The sequence below is a fragment of the Pyrgilauda ruficollis genome, unplaced genomic scaffold (genome assembly GCF_017590135.1).
Source record: "Pyrgilauda ruficollis isolate IOZ18807 unplaced genomic scaffold, ASM1759013v1 scaffold7, whole genome shotgun sequence".
Classification (NCBI taxonomy): Eukaryota; Metazoa; Chordata; class Aves; order Passeriformes; family Passeridae; genus Pyrgilauda; species Pyrgilauda ruficollis.
The window spans coordinates 14,287,512-14,307,678 of record NW_024528821.1 but is presented as its reverse complement, the minus strand read 5'-3'; the positions used below and the strand labels follow the sequence as shown (position 1 = coordinate 14,307,678).

The 20,167-nt window shown below is 55.2% G+C and overlaps 1 protein-coding gene across 1 annotated transcript; it reads right to left on the bottom strand.

Annotated features, from left to right (window-relative positions):
- Window positions 1–60: 60 nt before the first annotated feature.
- On the bottom strand, window positions 61–18,748 carry MPP1 (membrane palmitoylated protein 1). The gene is made up of 12 exons (XM_041485113.1): window positions 18,535–18,748; window positions 12,004–12,147; window positions 11,586–11,664; window positions 10,509–10,594; window positions 9,349–9,417; window positions 6,331–6,527; window positions 5,960–6,066; window positions 5,009–5,089; window positions 4,332–4,412; window positions 3,779–3,981; window positions 3,248–3,322; window positions 61–1,287 (listed from the first exon to the last, which is right to left on the bottom strand). Exons 1-12 carry the CDS (start codon window positions 18,634–18,636, stop codon window positions 1,111–1,113), a joined length of 1,401 nt encoding a protein of 466 aa, XP_041341047.1. The 5' UTR covers window positions 18,637–18,748; the 3' UTR covers window positions 61–1,110.
- Window positions 18,749–20,167: the final 1,419 nt, after the last annotated feature.

Sequence of the window (20,167 nt, the reverse complement as noted above, 5' to 3'; positions counted from 1 at the left end):
ATGAGCCTTTGTCATTGCTTTGTCAGTGCCCAGCCTGAGAGGTAAAACACCAGCCATGGCAATGTTTCAGCACACATTTATTGCTGCTCATTGTTTCCCTGCAGTGGATCAGAACAAAGGTCCCTATTGCACATAGATTTTTATTTTTGGCATCCTTAAAAAAAATTGCACAAGACTTTTTAACCACCTTCCCCTTGCCCCTATAGCTGACTGAACACACAAATGAAATTTTTCCCCTACATGGTGGATGTGGTGATACTTCCCAGATGTGGTGTGGGGCCTGTGAGTCAGTACAAACCCCAGAGTGAGCATGGCTTTTGTATTTGCATACAGTGAGAGACACCCTAGACTGGAAAACATGCCTGGATGATCTTTGTAGACACTTTTCTACTGCATGCAACAGATAGTTGTGGCTGGATGTAATTTACCCATTGAAAAGTCCCTCTGGGGTTTCGTCTGTGGGACTGGCTCAGCTGCTGCCCAGCAGGCAGTAACAATCCAAGCTGCACGGTGAGAATTCCAATACAGTGAGTTTTTACACCTATGGCTGCACAGGGTGAATGAGAAAACTCCAGCCTGGGAACATGGGGTGAGGCCTGCCGGGGGGTGCTCATGCCACATTCATCATCTTCGCCGTTTGTGAGAGGAAACTCTTGGATGGAGAGGCTCTGGTCTGGGAGAAGCCTCATGGCCTCCAGGAATGGTTTTGAGTTGTGTGCATTCCTGCCATGTCAGGAGCCATCTGCCTGGAAAAGCCCCCTGTTCTGCCACTTCCCTTGGGACTGCTGCAGGGAAGATCAGCTGGGTGCTACAGCAGGACTGTGCTTTCCCTTGCCCGGGGCGGGCAGGGAGCTGTGCTCTGAGCTAACCTGGGCTCTGCTGTAGCCACTGCCCTGCCCTGCAGTGCCACAAGAGGTGGCTCACCCCCAGGCAGCCTCTGTCCCGTGTTTGTTCCCCCAGGAGAGGAGCTGTGGGCACCCTGTGAGTGTGTGTCGGTGGAGCAGCAGGAGGGGAGTTGTGCTGGGCTGTGTGGGGCAGGGGGAGCTCAGGAGGTGTTTCCCAGTTGGCTGCAGGATGGTTGGTGGGAAGCGGCTGGGTTCAGGTGCCCTCTCAGTAGACCCAGGAGACAGGCACCCACTGTGGAGAGCTGCAGGCCTGCTCAAAGGCCTCCTGCAGCAGCTGCAGGCTCTCCTCCACGCCGTTGTTGACCAGGGACAGGTCGAAGTAGTGCGCGTAGCGGCTCCGGATGCTCTCCGAGTCCTTGCGGAGCTGCTGCAGAGCCTCCGACTGCAAGGGACAGCACAGGAGCTTCAGCACACCCCGACCAGCAAACACCCTCCCAACACCAAAACAGCTCCAGTGCTCGGGAAGCATCGGCCCAGAGAATCCTTAGAGCTTGTCTGATGGGCCAGGAGCTGTTGTGTGATCTCGGTGCTGGTGTCTGGGGCTTTCGCTGGACTTGGTGTAGTGCTGGGAGTATCAGGTTACCTGCTAGAGCGAGGCCAGGCCTGCTGGCTCTGTTTACCTCCCAAATGCTCTGTGGCAGCTCCCAGGGAGAAGGTTCACAAGCAGCAGGCTGCTCAGTGCTCTGGTGGGCATTTATCACCAGCTCCAGGCTGGGCTGGAGGTGGGATCCCTGCAGGATGCTCCCTTCTCACTGGCTTTTGACCAGAACAGCACCAGCTGGCAGAGCTTTACCAGCCTCTCCACTGCTTTTGGCTGGGGTTTTAGTGCTGCACTTCAGTAGTAAAAGCAAAGCTGCCTCTTCCCTCCTGCCCAGCTTGAAAGGACAGCCCAGGAGTGCATCCCTGGGCATCTCTGCCCCTGGCATGGAGGTCCAGACTATTTCCACATATTTCCCTAATGGAGCTTGAAAGACAAGGCAGCTTGTGTGCCTGGGGAGGAGGGACAGCTTGGGGTGCAGTGCTCGCTGAGCTCTGCTCTGTGCAGATTTAAATAGACCTAAACTAAATAGATCTAAATTATTAGATTATATTAATTATCATATCTATTATATAATCATATCTATTATTAATATATTAAATAGACCTAAAAATATATTAATAGACCCAAATCAGACCAGTCTTTTATGTCCTTCCCTTCTTTTTTTGTTAGACCACCTGGGTTTATATCACAATACTGATTCCTTTAGTGGTCAGCACTAAAAACATTCTAGATGGCACAGAGTAATATTTGCAATACCACACCCTCCCTCAGGGCATAGCAAGCTTGTCTTTAAGGTGTTCAGTTCAACACTGACAAACTTTAAATGTAATTATTACCCTAGGGGCAAAAAAAAAAAATACTGCCTAGCTACCTTCATCTTGAAGAGTTACTGAAAATATTCATGTGTTCTTACAAAATTAATTTTTCCCATATTGTGGATGGAGCCAGCAGCTGTCGGGGTGGAGAGGGGAGGGAGGGCAAGCAGCAGCTTTTGCTCACGTGAGCTCTGCGGGGTCACATTAACTCTGCCGCATCCCTCTCCTCAGTGAGCCGAGCTGCAGGGTTATATTTAGTGCCTGGCAGCAGGGCTGGCCCTGCCCACTGCAGCAGGATGTGATTCCTCTCTGGATGGGTGACAGAGTGGCCCTTTCTGTTCTGAGATCTGTCCCCTTTTCCCCTCCCCAGCCTGCTGCATCAGGCAGTTAATGTGCCTCTAAATACCTGCACAACACTTGCTCTGAAGGTTGCATAAATATCCTCTCCACAAACTATCTGTAGCCTAAGCTTTACTAACACAATAGGTGGGAAGAGGTGGCCAGGAGGAGCACAGCTCTGGGTTTTCCTGTTGGCCTCTCTTCCCATCTCCCTGTCAGGCTGGGGTGTAGGGCTGGGTAAGCAGCATCCCTGCATCCAGGGGGCTTCCTGGGAAGTGACAGCCTGTGGCTGCCAGCCTGAGGCTTGGCACTGAATGAGTTAACTGCGCTATCAGTGCTGCTTTCATCCTCACGTTAAAGGGATCAGCATCTTAATGAGGCAAAGAATGAAAGGCGCTCTTGTTTGTGTGTCTATTTGCATAGCTGATGGCAGGGTAAATGCTCCTGCCCCACTGCTGGGCTGTGCTCCCCGCTGGGATTGTGCTGTGGGATGGGGGTGCAGGAACTGGCAGTTCAGGTCTGGGCTGAGTTCTGGACCACCAACAGCCAAGCAGACAGGAATCCGCTGATGGGGAGCCCTGGGGTGCTGCAGCCATGGCCCAAGAAGCCCATCCAGAGGGGGACAGGAGGGGACACCTGGCACTCACCTCCTCTGCCCTGTCTGTCGGGGCAATGAACACTATGAACGGGGAGAGCTCGGCCGTGCGGACGATCTTGAGGGTCTGTGGAGAGAGGGGAGCAGTTACCAGAGTGTGGCCCTCCCCCAGGCTGGCACTGTGGTGCAGGGGGGCTAAAGGAGACACCCCTCTTTGGGGACATGAGCTCAATGGGTGGACTCCTGGAACAGGGTCCCTGCAACCCACTCCCACAGCAGCCTTGGTGTCACAGCTAGGTGTGTGCTGGGACACCTCACTGTACCCATGCCTTGGGAATAGAAATGCCACCCCAGGGCTTGCTGGCTTTTTCCTTTGGGAAGAGAAGGCAGGGACAGGTGTGTGTTGGGACAGGGAATACCCTCACTGTACCCATGCCTTGGGAACTGAAATGCCACCCCAGGGCTTGCTGGCTTTTTCCTTTGGGAAGAGAAGGCAGGGACAGTCACAGACAGTCACAGCCAGCACACAGGTAATGCAATCTGTGGCACCCCCTGTCCACCCACCACTTCCCCTGCTCCCTACCTGGGGCTCGATGTCCAAAATAGCGACTTTGTCCTGCTGGTGGATCTTGTGCACTGTTTCAAACTTGGTGCCAAACATGTTTCCCTGGTAGCTTCCAAACTCCAAGAACTCATTGGCTGAGATATCCCGGGTCATCTCCTCAGTGGAGACAAAGTAATAGTCCTTCCCATCCACCTCATTCTTCTTCTGGGGGCGTGTGGTGTCTGGGGAGGGAGAGAGAGGGTGAGTGCTGGCCCCCAGGAGAGGGGAACAGAGTGGAACAGGCATCAAGCTGTACTAATCCCCTGCTAACTGCTTCCTGCTTTGGACAAGTAGGGACCTCAGGCACTGGATGAAAAGAGTGAGGTGTCTGCGTGTGGGGGGCAGCAGCCCTGCAGCCTCCCTGGGTGAAGGTGGGTCCATGTGGGACTGCAGGCAGGGAGGCCTTGCACGTGGGGACCTGACTTCAGGGGCTTGGTGATGCTGGAGAACCTCTCCCCACCTCCCACCTGCTGTCAGAAAGTCCTGGATATCAAAGAGGTGAGAGGAAATGCATCCTGTGCTGGTTACTTACATGGAGGTGGGTACATGAACTTCTCTGGGTTGTTGCTGAGCAGAGCATTCTTGATGTGGCTACGGCCCACACCACTGGCTCCTGGAGAGAGAGAGAGAAAGATGGACACTGGAGCTGGGCTCAGAGCAGCCTGGGAGATGCTGGGGCCCCTCCACGGCTCTGGGTCTGACAAAAAGTACAGAGCTTGGCCTGGGCCCTGCCCAAGATGTGCTTTCTGGGCTGGTCTGTGGTGTCTTCCAGCCCTGGAAGAGGTTCTTTGTGCCCTGGGGGATGCTCATTTCCAGCCCCAGCTGGAGACAGGACTGCTGCCTGCAGAGCAACCAGCCTGGCTGGACTGGGTGGCTGCCCGTGGAATCCACCACCAAGTGCTCAATCCCCACAGAGTGGGAGTGCTTGCTTTGATGCAACTGCAGAGCTGCTTTTAATAGAGATTTTCCATGAAGATACTCAGGAGTTGCAAATGCCTGAATTAACTCTTCCCCAGCATTGCAGCAGATGCCAGACCATGCACGCTGCATGGAGGGGGTCAGCCTATGCATGGGGTGACTGCTGCAGGCTGAAGAAATGCTCCCCAGACATTACTAGGTCTTGAAGGGCCATGCTGCCCCAGCCCATGAGCAGTCCTGGTTCCCACACACAGCCCCTGTGCTACAGAGGATGCCTAGAACAAAACCTACCAATGAGCACCAGAGTCTTCCTCTTGAAGGCAGGCAGCCTCACCACCTCCTCATAGGAAACGACATCCAGCTGGTCAAAAACTGTGGTGGAGGAGAAAAGAGACATGGAGGGGTCAGAACTGGCTTGGCCACACCAGCATGACCCATGTATGTGTGTCAGAGCAAAGCCAGGCCAATGAAGAGCAGTGGTCAGGACTGGGCTGGGAGCTCATCCACCTTTGGCTGCTTGGGAAAAAGAGAAGCAGCATGTGAGGGGCGGAGTGGCTGCTGGAGAGATGCCAAAGAAGCCAGGGAAGCCATTACTTTTGCTCAGTAATTCTGCTGAGGACAGTAGGACCTGGGAGCTAGGGTGGAGGCAGCAAGATGCTGCAGGGAGCTTGTTACTGGGGGAGCTTTATATATCTGGGTGATTTACAGCCTTGTTTGTTGCTGGTTGGAGCTGCAGGCTGGGCCAGGAGCCAGCAGTCCCTGGGCACTCACCTTTGCCAGCTCTTGGCTCAGTTTAGCATGGGGTGCTGCATGGGTGGCTGAGGGGCAGCTCCCTGCCCCACCAGGACAGGCCTTGGCAGCTTGGGAGCAGTTCAGGCTGCTCCCTGACTGCTGAGCAGCAGCACTGCCACTGCCTCCCGTGTTCAGCGCCTGGGGGGTTTGAGGCTGGGGACCCTGAGCTCAGAGGGCCAGGAGTGCAAGGGATTGTCACCAGGGGAGAGCACAGGAGCTCAGTGCTGAGCCAGCCCTGGCCTCGTGCTCTCCACGGGGACACAGCTGTGGCCACAGGAGGAACATGAAGACTGTAGGAGACTCAAAAAAAGCTGACAGCTGTGGTGTATCCTGCGCTTCCACTGCTGCCACAGCTGGGCTGTTTGGTTGACTCCCGTGGAGGACAGAGCCAGCCCTGCCCAGAGGCAGGGGGATGGCCCGGGCTGGGGATTGAGCCCTGCTCACACTTACTTGAGCTGTGCTTGGCCAGGTATTTATCTTTGCACTTCTTCTTCTTCCCAAAGGGGCTGCAGCTCGGAGATTCGCTCTGGCTGGGCTGGGTGACACTTGCCACACGCCTGCCAAGAGAGGAGGACACCCCATGGCCCAGCTGTCATCCCAAGCCCTGGGACAGCAGCAGGACTGTCCCTCAGACATGCAAGAGAAACCGGTTGGCTGCTGGGACAGGCAAAGGCTCACCCTGCAGCACATGAAGGGGACATTTTCCTCCTTGTACCAGCAGTGACAGTGGTGTTACCCAACACAAACTCCTGACAGCACATGGTCACTGCTCCCGCCTCTACTCCCAGATCCAGCCCTTCTGGGCAAATGCAGGGACCTACCACTCCTGCAGCTCTGGAGAAGGGATGAGTCCTGCTGACTCAGTGCAGGAGCCCTCCACCCGGCCCTGCCACCAGTTGCTGTCGTCCTTGTTTATGATCTGAATCACATCACCAATCTGAAACTTCAGTCCTGCTTCCTTGCAGGGGATCAGGTTGTCTTTTTTGGGGTCGTAGTCAAACTGTGCCCTCATGAACATCTGCAAAACAGAGGAGACCAGAGTCAGCCTGGACATGCAGGATGGCTGAGTTTGGCCCCCACACTGCATTCCCAGGCAGTGACTGCAGAGATGGCTCCAGGCACAAAGCCTCTGCTCCTTTCCAGGCCCCACAAGGCTGTGTGGGGAGAAAGGAGATGCACAAAGCTTAGGGGAAAGTCTTGGGCATGGAACAGTAGTGAGATGTGGTGGTGAGTGGATGAGGGCATCTGGCCTTTCTGGGAGCTGATGACAGGGCTGCTGTCTCTATTCACACCCACAGGTGGTGTTCAAACCCTGCCATGGAGCCTCCCTGCAGTGCCCTGGGTGCTGCACAGTGCTGCTGAGCTGGGCCAGCCACAGAGGAGTCCCACCAACATGGTGCACATCTGGGCTCTGCAGTGGCTGAGCACAGCGGTGATGTTGTAACAGGGACCCCAGGGAAGACCATGGCTCAATCTCAGCTGCTGTGCTGCCTTTCCCCACAACTGGGCAATCCCTGCATGGCACAAGGCCTCTGGGGAGCCAAGGCTGCAGTGCTGTATCCATCCCTGCCTTGCTCTGTCCTGGTCCCTTCTGCATCTTCCAAAATTCATCACAGCTGCAACTGGAAACGAGCTTCCCGGGCCACTGCGTACCCTCCTGAGGCTGGGGAAGCCTTGGGGACTAAGAAGGTGTGAGAAAGTTTGTTTTCTGTCCCTTCTGCTTGCTCAGCTCCTTGGGAGGGAGTCTACAGCACCCACCCCCAGCAGGACCCTGCCAGGCATAGAGTGTAGGCAACGCCAGGCAGTGTAGAGCATTAGGAGTGAAAAGCAGAGTTTAGGGAATGCTGAGCATGACCCTAGCAAGTTAGTTACCCCAGAAACACAGCATGTAGCAAGAGGGAAAAGAGTTTCACATGGGGTGGTGCCTGTCCTGTCCTCAGATGTGATAGGCAGGGCCTGGAAATTCATCCTCCCTCGGCAGGGTAGATCATGCTGTCCTTGTTCCACATTAAAACCATTTCCCTCAGCTGTGCTGCTGCAGGCACAGAGCCATCAGGACACAAACATGGTTCCCTTTCAGTGCCAGAAAAGACCATATGGATCAAGCTGTGACATGAGGGCACTCACAAGAAAATGAAATTAGGGAAAACAATAAGAGTGGAATCTCCTTTCAGGATGAGGACTGCTGCATGCTTTGAGAGCACTCTCTGGCACCAGGAAGCACAAACACAAGGGATACACAGCAGGTACTGCCCAGAGCTCTCTGCTCCTGCAGCACTCATGTCCCAAGCCAGGATATTTGGGAAAGACCCCCCCTACACCAGTTAGGAGCTGGCATCAGACAGCTCCACATATCACCCACAGCTGCACAGGGCTCTTTGCCTGCCTGCTGGCAGCCCCTCTCTGGGGCCAGACACTCAGCTGCTGAGCAGGCTCCAGCATGAGAAGTCTTGGTCTTTTAAAGTCAAAGGGCTGCAGGGAATATGCTGGAGGGGTTCTCAAGAGCCTGGAATGCTCTGTGCTTCCTCTCAGTAAGACACTCCCAAGTAGGCCTGCTCCAAGAGACACTCGACCCTGTGAGCCCAGGCAGGGGAAAATCATGATGCCAGGATCTCCACTATCCTGCCTGCCAGGCACTGAAATAAAGGTAATCATGGGGATCCAGGAGTGCAAACACTCCACTCTTGGTGGTGGTACTGCAACAAACACAGACACAAGCAGCTGTGGCTCTGGGGAGCAGACCACTGCCCTGGGCACAGCAGGAGCAGTACAGCTGTTGCTGGGAAGGAGTTTGTCCCTGTGTCTTTCCCAGCCTCAGGTGAATCAGAAACTGCATTCTTTTCCTCTGGGGTAGATTTTCCCCTGGCATGGAGTTGGCCAACTGGAGCTGGCTGGGTCAGGACAGGGAGGGCAGACTGACAGCAGGGAAGGACAGACAGGGCCAGTGTTTAATAAACACTCATGCAAGGCTGGTTGAGCAGGACTGGGGACAGCATAAACTGAGGAAGAAACAGAGCCACCAACACGTGCCACCACATTCAGAACTTCAGCTTCTCTGGGTAAAGAATGACATGTGCTCCCTCAGCCCGTCCCAGCACCATCCAGTCCCCACCCTCTGCCTCTGAACTCCTCTCCCTCCCCTGCCTGTCCATGATAGGGGGCTGCACTGGGGTTGGCTCCTGCACAGGGACAAGACAGCAACCCAGCTACCACGCCCTGAAGTCTTGGCAGAGAACACAGCCCTCCCCACTGTTCTATTTCAGCCTCAGCAGGACTTCAACGGCAAAGCCACGCAGGTGTCATCCCCTGGAGACACAGCATGGCTCCCCCAGCCTGGCAGTGACAGCAGGTGCAAGGAACTGCCTTCCTTCCCCCCACTGCTTCCTTCCTCCCATGCTGTGCACGGCGGCATCCGGACCGACGTCACCCTTACTGGAGCTGCTGCGCCCGGCCTTGGTGACAGCAGGGACCACAGAGCCAGGAGCTGCCCCTGTCACACATGGTTGTGGCTCTGAAAGAGACCCTCAAGCGCTCCCTGGTGTGTACCTGCCACTGCTTTCCCATCCCCAAACACCACTGGTGGCTCAGCCATCCCAGCCCCGTGTTCCTACACAGCTTTGGGTGAATACACCCACACAGGCCCAACAAGTGCTTGTTTGCAGGGATGTAAGCACAGGACAGGTTCCAGCAGCTCAGACAAGGCAGGCACCCCCTTGCCCTGACACCCCTGGCTGAGCACAGCTCTCCTCCCAGCACTGGTCCTGCACGATTTGCTCTGGTCCCACCCTGCCCCACAGCCAGGTCCCAGCACTGCCCGTGGCTCCAGAGGCTGCACTTACCTGGAGAGCAGGGAGGCGGCTTTGCTGGTTGGGAATGACTTTTAATGAGACCATCCCCTTGGTTTCTTTCTAGTGAACAAAGGGGAGAAAGAAGAGTTGGAGGAGGTGGTGTCAGGAGGCAGCTCAACAGCAGCAACCTGTGCAGGGAGGTGCTGAGTGCTAGGACCTGCAAAGGCAGGGCTCCTGGGCACCCCACCGTGCTGTGGTGCTGGGGACACCACAGCCTGGTCAGAAATAGCTGTGTTTGGCTTTGCCATACTTGTCCCATTCCCATGGGGGGACACCAGTACCCCGACAAGGGTCTGGCTGTGGGCACAGCTAAGCACCACGAGGATGAACATGGAGACCTGCATCACCTCTGGTCTGGCTGTTCCAGTGAGGAGCCTGAGAGGCTGACTCTTCCAGGTCCCCCCCATGCTGGCCCCTTGCTCTGGCCCTCCTGGTGACATTGGAGCACAGCACTCTCTTGTCTGCCACAGGCCAGTGCACTGTTGCCAACATACATCACAACACCCACATGGTCCCATGGGACAACCATGCGTGGAGGCTTGGAGAGGCCTCCTGGGCCAACCACTCTTCTCAGAAGGCAGAAACAAAGACAAGCTCCTCTTTGGTCCTGCAGTCTGGGGCAGGGATATCCTGTGGCACTTTGGCAAGGCCAAACCTCCTGCTTTAGGCTGCTGGTGGGGGTTCTCAGCAGCACCACCTCTCTCCAACAAGGTGTCATATGCTGGGCAGAGATCAGGATCATCAATGTATGAACCCACAGCTGTCTCTGGCAAGGGCCTGACAGGATCACCATGACCTCAGCAGCAGGCAAATGGCACCAACATGACATGCATGTGTGGCTCAGGTCTGCAAGAGCAGCCCACCCTAGGCTGGAGCTGCACAGCAGCCTTGGCAAACAGAGGTGGTTTCCAGCCCCACACAGGATCAGCACATGTCAGGGACCCACTCAACAGCCTTCACTGCTGCTCCAGAAGGCCAGAAACAGGCAGCAAGCACAGGGGGCTGCATGCAGGGTGATTTCTGCCACACCACACTGCTGTATGTAGGCAGCTGTGTGCTGGCTCTGGTGTGTGGGAGGGGGTGAATGCTCACAGCATGCAGGCCAAAGGGGTCCTTCCCAGGGAACAGCCCTGACACACACAGATACCTACCAGCATTTTCTGCAGCTGGTCAACTGAGTGGTTGCTCGCACTCTGCCCATTGATTTCTATGATTTCATCACCCACGTGAAGGGAGCCTGCCAGCAATGTGAGAAACATGAAAATGCAGAAAAGGGACAAGAGCTGCTCACCAAACCCAAATCACACAGCTCCATCAGCCTCCAGGGCCAGGACACTGCAGTGTTTGCCTGGCAGTGCTTCTGGAACCACACATGCCATCTCAGCACATGGCAGGAAAGCACAAGGGGAATTAATTCTTCCCCCTCCACCCAACACACACACCTAGCCAGCCCGAAGGTCATCAGGCTGCAGCACTGTGTGCAAAGTGCTCTGGACTGGTCAAAGCACCTGCATCAGCATTTCAAACACAACCCCAGCTACCTCACCTGAAGCCAATCACAACCTCCTTACAGGGCCCTTAACACAAGCATTCCTGACTTTGTGTTTTCAGTTTATATACCCAGGCAGATTACAGCCTCAGATATACTACTAAAAATCAGGCTCCAGTAATGTTATTGGAATGGCTCCTGTCTTATTTTGGCATTGGTAAGCACAGACTTCCCACTTGGATCCAAGGCTGGAAAAGCAGCCTCTTCTAAGCAGAGAACATCTCGTATCCACGCCTCCTTGGCAAGACCCAAAACCAGAAAATAGCACCTATTTATTTCTTTTGGCACCTTCTTTTGGTCTGCAGAGCCAATCTACAGGATGCCTGTCCCACCTGTGCACTTTAGGAATGGGAAGAGCTTCCCCCACGGTCCCTGGGGTATGATCCATCTCTTCTTACAGTGACCCTATCACGAGACAGAGACAGATGATCTCCAGTTCCTTTTTGGGAGAGCCCTTCCCCCAACCCTTTATTTATCCCTAAAGCCTCCAATGTTTTAACATGACAACCACAGAGACCAATGAGTCCCAAGCTCCTGACACATCTCTAGGGGAGGAACAGGCACAGATGTCCATGTCAGGGGAAAGCCAGCAGTGCTGAGGACCTGCATTACTGCTGCATGGGAAGAAACCACCTGCAGACGTGCACCCCATGCACCACTTCTCCAAAGGCCTTGTTACCTTGTCTGTGAATCATGCCCCCATGGAAGATCCTGGCCACCATGCAGCTCTGCTTGTCATTTTGCTTCAGCGTGATTCCCTGGAAGACAGGAAAATCCATGACTGCTCACTGCAGGGGAGAGCTCTCCTGCCCTCACAAAGTCTTCTCCAGGCCCATGTCCACAGTGGGCTGTGCAGTGGCTGGGGGGAACAGCCTGCTAGGCCAACTCAGGCTGCTGCAGCTCCTCTTGGCTCAAGCATCACCACCCTTTGTGGGGCTCTCTTCGGGTCCCCGGGCAGAAGGCAGAGTCCAGCACCTTCTTCCCATGGCCGAGATCTCCAGTGACCTGTTTCCCTCAAGGCCAGCCTGCTGGCACAGCTCAAGCTGCCCCTCCACCCCCCGGGTGCCATCCAGCTTTGGGGCCTGGCCAGCTCTCACCATGGGCTCCTCGGTGACCTTCTCGAACTGCACAAGGCGGATCTTGCGCACCTCGCGGCCGCTGCTGTGCGAGGGGCTGCCCAGGGTGGCTGAGCCGTTGGTATAAATGTCCTCAGTCATGGCGTTTGGGGACTGAGTCATGGCCTGTCGGGGCAAAACAGAGACCACGGTTTAGGGGCTCCACCCGGGAATGCTGGATCCCTGCTCTGGGGCTCAGCTACTCAAACCTGTTAAGGTGCCTGCAGTACAGGTGGAGCACAGGGGAGGAGAAGACACTAAGGGCAAGAAAAGAAAAGGAGCAGAAGAACTTGAGCCTTGGAGATGTGGATGTGGGTTTAATTTGTCGTTTTCCAGCCTGGGAAACACAGGAGGTAAGAAAAATTCGGACAAGCTAGAGGTAGAAGAAGCCAAAAGAGTTCACAGCTGATCTTCTGAAGCAAAGAGTCACAAACACTCCTTGTGTGTCATAGCAGCACTTGGCTCACAGGTAGCTTGTTACAGAGCATAAAGCCCAGGACATCTTCACCAAGTGAACAAAACAGTTTGGAACTCATCTCTGAGAACTGGAGCCAGGCTTTGCTCTAGCTCTGTTTGCAAGTTCAACCCTTCCTGACCTACATCAGTGGGCAACTGACATGGTGCAGTGCCATGTACACAACATTCAGGCATTGAAGACAGTGCTCCCAAGACAGCCAGAAACATCCCATTCCTCTTCCCAGCTCCAGGTCCTGTCATGCTGGTTTGCACTGGGAAGCCAAGCCCAGGCTTTCAGTCCCGAGGAAACATCTGTTCTTGGTTTCCAGCATGTGCAGGGCTAATGGAGAGTGCTTGAGGTCCCATACAAAGACCTCCAAATCCACCCTGCCTGGTGAGCTTTTCCCTCACAGCCCAAGAAAGCCTGACACAGTCCTGTTAAATCCCTCAGACACACTGGGCAATGTTTCCACACAGCTCACAAATGTGCCTGTTTGTCCCCAAGTGCAGTGGACTTTCCTCAAGCCTCTCCCAGATCAAAACAAAGCCCAGCAAAACCCAGAGCAGTTTCGATCTGCAGCCTCTGCCTGCCCTCTTGGCACAAATTCCCACACCAGCCCAGGATGCAAAACAAATCTTCCTGGTTGTCCCACTCCACACCAGACTCCTGGCTATGCTGCCCACTTTGCAGCCTGCACCCTCCCAGCAGTGCCTGAGCTGAGAGCCACAGCCAGCAAAGCTGCAGGGATACCCAGCAAGGTCCTCACCGGATTCAGTCCTGCATCAGTGACATGGCAGTGTCCAGACAGGCAGAGCCAAACCTCTCCCCACCACAGCCTGACTTGTCAACTGAGCACCAGGGCCAGAAGCTCCATGCCAGGAGCTAGGAAATATCTAGCCTGACCTCCCTGCCCCAGCTCAGTCTCACCCACCCCTGACCCCTGGCCTGGAGCAGAGGAGAAGCTGCAGCCCCACACTGCCAGGTGGGGAGGCAGATCTGATCAGGTCAGTGAAGAGCACCTGCTCCTGAGCTGCAGCCATGGCACTAAACCACAATAATATGAGCTTTGGTAGGGATGTGCTGGAATGCTGCTGGCTGAGACACTGATCCAGCTCTGTGCAATGGCAGAAAGCAGGGAGGGAGCCAAAGAAATGGGCAGCAGAGTCAGGACTAACAAGGACAGCAGGAAAGGTGCTGGCAGAGAGGGACAGAGCAGGCATAGTCACTGTCACAGCCCCCAGAAAGGGCACTGTGGGGCTAGGCCAGGGAGAGAAGGGTTCAGGGAGCTGTGTGCCCATGATGCAGTGATTTATTTTTAAGCCAACTACTTCCAGAAGCGCTGCCACCCAACCTCCTCAAAAGGTGACCACGTGGGCTCCAGCTGCCAATGGCTTAAACATGGAGAAGAAGGCTGAATCCCAGCCCAGAACAGCAGCCAGGCCATGGACTTGCAGGGTGGAAGCAAGAACAACTTGTATCCATCCCCCCCAGCCTGGCTTGCCAGCCCAACAGGGCATGATGCTACCACACCATGTGCAGAGCAGAGGAACAGATCCAGCAGTGTGTGTGCCTAGAGCTGTCCCACAGCTCTCTGTCAGCTGTCCCCCTCTGCCAAACCAGCAGGTGCAAGGAGGAGTAGGAGGACAAGGACCTTGTCCAGCCCGACCTGAGGCCAAAGTGCCCACGAGGCAGCTGGAGCCAGCACAGATCATACTTATCTTGGTCATGCCTTGGGAAAGGGTTAGACCATGCAGTTCCTGGCTTCAAACCTCTAGGCTCAGCAGAGCGCAATGACCCAGGACACAGCACAGTCTGCTCCAGGAACTGGGAGTTCCATCCTCACCATCCCCATCAGCTGAGCCTCCTGGCCCTGAACTTTGTTTTTTGCTGAGAGCTGGAGAAAACACCCAGCCCTCGATGCTGACGCAGCACCAGTGTCACCCTGGTGACTCCTGGAGAACAAGGTCTGTCACCAGAGACTGGCTGTGGTGCCTGGGGATGGCCACCAGTCACTTGATGGCAACTCTGAATGCAGAAGAGTCCTCCACAACCAGAGCCATGCTGGGATGGAGTGGGCTTTTTTGCTGATGGCACTGGGCAGCCAGTGGATGGGGATGGGAAGATGCCTGGTTCATGAGGACAGCCAGGACCCTCGGTGTGGCAGATTCAGCCCTGATGTTGGCACCCAGAAACAGGAGACGTATGTGGCTCTCATGCCCCATGCACATGAGCTGGCTGGCTGGATTGCCTTGCACTCTCCTGGCAGCTGCCACGCTCACGGCTGGCTTGGCCCAGCGTAATCTGTGACCTCAAGAGCCTTTCAAGTCACGCTGGTGACCGGCCAGACTCTGCTCCTTGTGCACTGCTCCACAGGAAATATCTGTGAGTGCTGCTGAGAGCCAGCTCGTGGCCACCAGCCACTACCAGCTGTGCACAGCCCCAGCTCTGTCACTGCCAGGGCCCATGCTGGGGCAGACATGGGGCAAGGAGGCTGGGGGCTGAGCTGTGCAACAGGGGTGCTGGACAGCCCAGTATCCAGCAGCCCTGTGTGCATTGCAGCTGGCTGACAGGGGTACAAATCCTCCTGCACAAATCCTGCTGCACTGGCAATGCACACAAGAGCCACCAGCTCCATGGGGCAGAGTTACCCCACAACCCCCGTTTGCATTTCCCTCAAGAGCCCAGATTTCTGCCCCATATCCCAGGGCAGAGGGAATGTACCAGTTTCCTGAGCAGTGTTGACCAACAGGGAATGTGGCAAGGATCCCAGGACTTGGCATCCTGTCCCCCAGTGGGGTCAGCACTGTCTGCCAGGGTTGCTGCTGCTGCTGTGCTGGCTCCACCAGGCTGCACGCCATGGGCAAATCAAACATTAACTGGGCAGCTTGTTTGCAGGAGGCTGAAGCAGCACTTGAGGAAAGCAGCACTACAGTGCAAAGGGCACGTTCAGAGATTTGGTTCCTGGGCTCTCCATGCTGCTCCAACCAGGAGACATCAGTATCAGGTAGCCTTAGAAAAACAGGGCTGCCTGGTGAGTATGCGCAGGAAAGTACTGCTGGATTTGCCAAGCAGGCCCCCAAAGTACAGCAGCTTGGATGCAAGAAGGAACCCTGGAGCCAGGTTTCTCTGGGATTGCCCTCTTGGCTGGAAGGAAGACACGCTCTTCTCACACTGTGAGGAACAAAATCCCAGCTCCCTCCATGAATCATGACCCCTCACGTTATAATATAATATATTATATATATTATAATATAATGCACCCTCACGGGTGCATGCAGGGACGTTGGGGCACTGCTTGGTGCAGAGATGTCCTGATCCAGCAATATCTCCTGCCACCCTCCAGTGCTTCCAGCCTTGCCTCCCTCCCCATCCAGGATCAGTCCATCTCAGCCTTGTAAAGCTTAAAAAAACACAGCAATGTGTAAAAAATGGAAAGTAGCAAAAAATTGAGCTTGGGAGCTGCTTTAAGGCTGCTTCAGCAGGCTGGGGAGATACAGCCACATAGACATTTAGAAGTAATTCATTCTGCCAGGGGCTACTGACTTCTCAAGTCTGCCTGCACAGCCACAGGAACAATCTCACCTAAAACCTCTTCTAGCAATATGACTGAAGTTTAAAAACAAGAATCAGACCAACAACCATTTAAACCAAAAAGGATTACATTGCTGACACCAGGAAAAGGCCCGGTAACACCAACAGGTCTCTCTGGGAAGGGGAAAAGAGAAATAGGAAGGATACAAAATGGTCGTGGCAGCCAGGAGGTGCTGCCAGCAATTTGTGCCCTCACACTGACTCCAGATCACAGAGTGCTGCAATGGAGATGGGCCAGATTTTCAAGGGAGCAGAGTCAGCTTTGCTGAGGCACCACCTTCCCACCAGAAAAGGCTGATGCAGCCTTCCAGATGTGTTTGTGAAGCTGGTAACCTCCAAGGGACAGCCAGTGAAACCACAACACTGACAGAAGGAGGAGCTGCCCTGCCACTCCATCCCAGCTTCCAGAACAAGCCCTGTAAAACAGCTTTTTCCCTGTAGCTGTGACACACAGCAACACAGCAAAATACATTTGCGATTAAAAAATTGGAACCAGCCCTCCCCACTTCATTAGTCAAAGCCAGAGGTTTTAGCTCGGCTTTCAACCGAGTTTTACCTGTGGTTGATCCAGGATTTGGTCCCTGGGGACTGTGGCCTCAGTCTGCCTCGGAGCTGCTGCCAGGTGGACGCTGAGAGCTGCTGCCCAGAGGCAAGTGCAGTGCTCCCTCTGCACCCTCAAGATCAGCTCTCCCCAGAAGTACCCTCCTTTTCTCCACCAAACTCCCAAAGGTCACGTTCGCTGCCCATTTTACAGCTGGGGAACTGAGTCACAGATGATAAAGGGACAAGCCCAAGGTCATCCTGCCAACCAGGTGCACAGCTGGAAATAAAGCCCACACCTTTTTGGTAAATCTGTACTTGCCAGTCAGGAGATATGGCAAAGATATGCACGCACGTGGTGAGGCTCAAGAGGAGAGGCCTGGGGCTGTTTTCTAGCAATAACATGGCTTCCACTTGCCATGATTTGCATGCCCTGCCACCACGTGAGGAACACAGCACAGCATTTCCCAATACATGGCCCTGCCAGAGAAAATGCAGAAGAGAAACCTCCCAGTCACCCTGTTTGACTCTAGACCAGGAGCAGCCAGGCAGACTCAGCACCCTTCCCAAAAAGGGACATTGCTGCTGGGTGAGGTCCTGGTGTCCCATGGAGGGGCCACAGCCACCCTGGGCCAGCACCATCTCTGCATGCCCATGACACAGAGACGGGTATCTGTGACTGGCAAGCTCAGGGCACTGCTGGAAGCCAGGCCTACAGAGCTTCTTTTAAAAGGCCTCATGCAGATCTCAGTTCACCATCTCTCCCTTTATCCCTACTGAAATAAATACATTAAACACCAGGAAGCTGGGCAGCTCCTACACTTTCCATGCTCTGCTGCTATTGGCAATTTATCCTTGCTCTGTTTGCAGCCAGGCAGGCCCTCTGCCTGGATCTGGCAGGCAGAGGGATGGGAGAGCTCCTTTGAGCAGTTGCCTGGTCCAGACACTTTGCTTTAATTATTTTTTTCCCTACTGTTTTTCTCAAAGCACCCTGTCAGGGTTAAACTATGAGAAGCAGATGAGCCACTGGTGTGAGACAGATCTGACAGGCCTCTTTTGCATGTTTAAGTGTCCAACACGATGGGCCAAGGACAGCACTTCAGGAAAATTTCCTCCCTCCTCTCTCTCTCAGAGGCTCCCCACAGTCCCAAGGAAACCTTAGCCCAGGCACATTATGCCATGGCGTCACCAAGGATGCCTTTTCAAAGCTGGAAATCTCGGCCGGGAGAAAAGCACCAGGTATTTAACACTGGCAGCTGCCGACCTTCTGGTTGCACCCAAGCTACCTCAAAGAACACTATGCGAGGAAGGAGCCCACCCAGCAGAACCAAGAGGGCCGGTGCAGCCTGCTCTCCTTCTGTTGGAGGTGGGGTGCATGCGGCCATCGGCTCACTCCCTGTCCCGGGCAGGCGTGAGAAGGGCTGCGTGCATCCTCCTTCCCTGGGGAAGAGACCCCCACCCTCCTCCAGCCCATGCCGTGGACCTGGAGGTTGCTCAGCAGCTGAATCAGCTCATGTGACAGGCAGTTCCAGTTCAGACCAGCTACAACTTTGCAGCAAAACAAGCACAATCTCTTCCGCGGCAGGATGCTGGAGCCTTGCTCCGCTTCACCCAGCTCCTTCTGCCCTGCCAGCCGTGCTGGCTGACCATTCCCCGGAGGCACCCGCGTCCCCAGCGAGCATCCCTGCTCCCGGGGTGCTGGGGACCAGCAGGACGCGCAGCGCGGGGTCTCTGCCTGTGGGACCCTGCTTCCCCCCGGCACCCCCGGAGACCCGTGCCGGGCCTGAGCCGGGCGCAGAGTGTTGGGCTAAGGGCCCGCAGGAGAGCGGGGCACGCCGGGGCTCCCTGCCGGGGCTCGGCGGGGATGGGGCCGGGAGCGGGGCGCAGGCGGAGCCGCGGGTCTGGGGGCGCACCGGGCCGCTCACCTCGGGCTTGGGCCGGTTCTGCAGGAGGTGCTCCAGGTAGAGGTCGGAGAGCGCCGTCCTCATGCTGCCGCCGCCGGCGCTGCGGCCCGACTTGAGGGTCATCCCGGCGGCAGCTGCGGCCGGTCCCGCTGGCCCCGGAGCGCTGAACGGCCCGGCCCGGCTGCGGCAGCGCCGCGGGCTCCCCGCACGCTCCGCCCGAGTGCGGCGGGCCCTCGGGTCCTGTGGTGGGTCAGCACACAGAAGGGATCAGGGTCTGCCCCTCCTCATCAGCAGGTGGTGGCTGCAATGAGGTCTGTGCTCAGTCTCTTCTCCAGGCTGGACAGACCAGGTGACCTCAGCTGTTCCTCACAAGGCTTCCTCTCAAGGCCCTTCACCATCTTCATTTCCCTCATTTGGAGACTCTGGGCAGGGGCCCAGCAAGGACATGGGGAGCACCTCTCCAAAGTCGCACTGGTGCGGAGCTGGCTCTCACAAACCAATTCCTGGGCTCTGCCAGTGTGCAGAGCTCCCGGGTACCTCCAGGATACCTTTCTCTGCACTCTAGCAAGGACAGCCCTCTTCTTGAGCTGTTCTGGGTCTTCCACCTCCTTCATCTTGAATGGGTGGGATGGCAAATCCCTGCATTTGTGAGCCGTGCATGGTGCAAAGGACTTCTCTCAAACCATTTCTGCCCTTACTGTAGGTTTTACTGATGAGAGGGTCCAAGTGAAGTCTGAGCTTTGTTTGGGGATGGAAAGTTAATTCTGCTGTATTATTCTTTAAGAAAACACTGACAGGGTTTTTCACACCATCCCTGGGATCCTGGAGGTTTAGAGGTTGCCTTGTACCAGACTCACACACTGAGTTCTCCAGGGTGAGTTGTTCTAAAGTTACCATAAGAAATACAAGGAGAAGAAGGGTGCAAACTCCTAGACAAAGGAAACAGGAAAATGGGCGGGGGGAAGGGGGGGGGGAGCAGGGAGGGGACGGGACAGGACGGAGGGGGGGAAGAAAAAGAGGAAAATCCATCTCGTTCTGACAGCAAGTTTCTCCTGCCTCGTGGGAATAAAACTCTTCCTGACTGGGCTATAAGAAAGCCCAGGATGCTGTGAGATACACGGAAAAGGAGACGTGGGAGCTGCAGGCACTAATGTGACTGGCTCCAGCAGTCTGTTCTAACCCTAACCCTAACACTGCCAGGAGCAAAGAGTCCCAAAGCACAGCCTGGACTGGGAGTGCTCTTCCCAACAGTCCCATTCCTGTGGCAGCTGTTGTGCACTTTTGTGGGATCACCTGCCTTGAGTCCTGCATCATCCAGACGTAGCTCCCCTTCTTGCCCTATCCTCAGCCTCACACTGCCCATCTGGGGCCCTGGGCTTTATTGAAGGATTTTCCCCACCTGCCAGGATTTATGCCACCTTCAACAGGGCTTGGGCCTGCTTGAAGAAGACAAGTTGCCAATCCACTGAGTAAATGGGTTGTTTATTTATCTGACATGTAAAGCAGCTTGAGCTGGGTACCTCCAAAGAGGAGCCTCAATCAAAGAAATCATTGAGCAATTATATCCTTACAAGGTAAGTTCCCCACCCCTCACATGACAGTTCTGACTACTACTAATATCAGGATCTGGGGTATTCCTGTTCTTTATTGGGTC

Bases quoted from the DNA above. Each gene is read 5' to 3' on its own strand.
- MPP1 (XM_041485113.1), bottom strand. From the start codon at position 18,636: ATGACCCTCAAGTCGGGCCGCAGCGCCGGCGGCGGCAGCATGAGGACG. The intron at 9,418-10,508 runs GTAGGTATCTGT...TTTGTTCACTAG, and splicing joins ACCAGCTGCAGAAAATGCTG to AAAGAAACCAAGGGGATGGT. The intron at 1,288-3,247 runs GTGAGTGCCAGG...TGTCCCTTGCAG, and splicing joins CGACAGACAGGGCAGAGGAG to TCGGAGGCTCTGCAGCAGCT.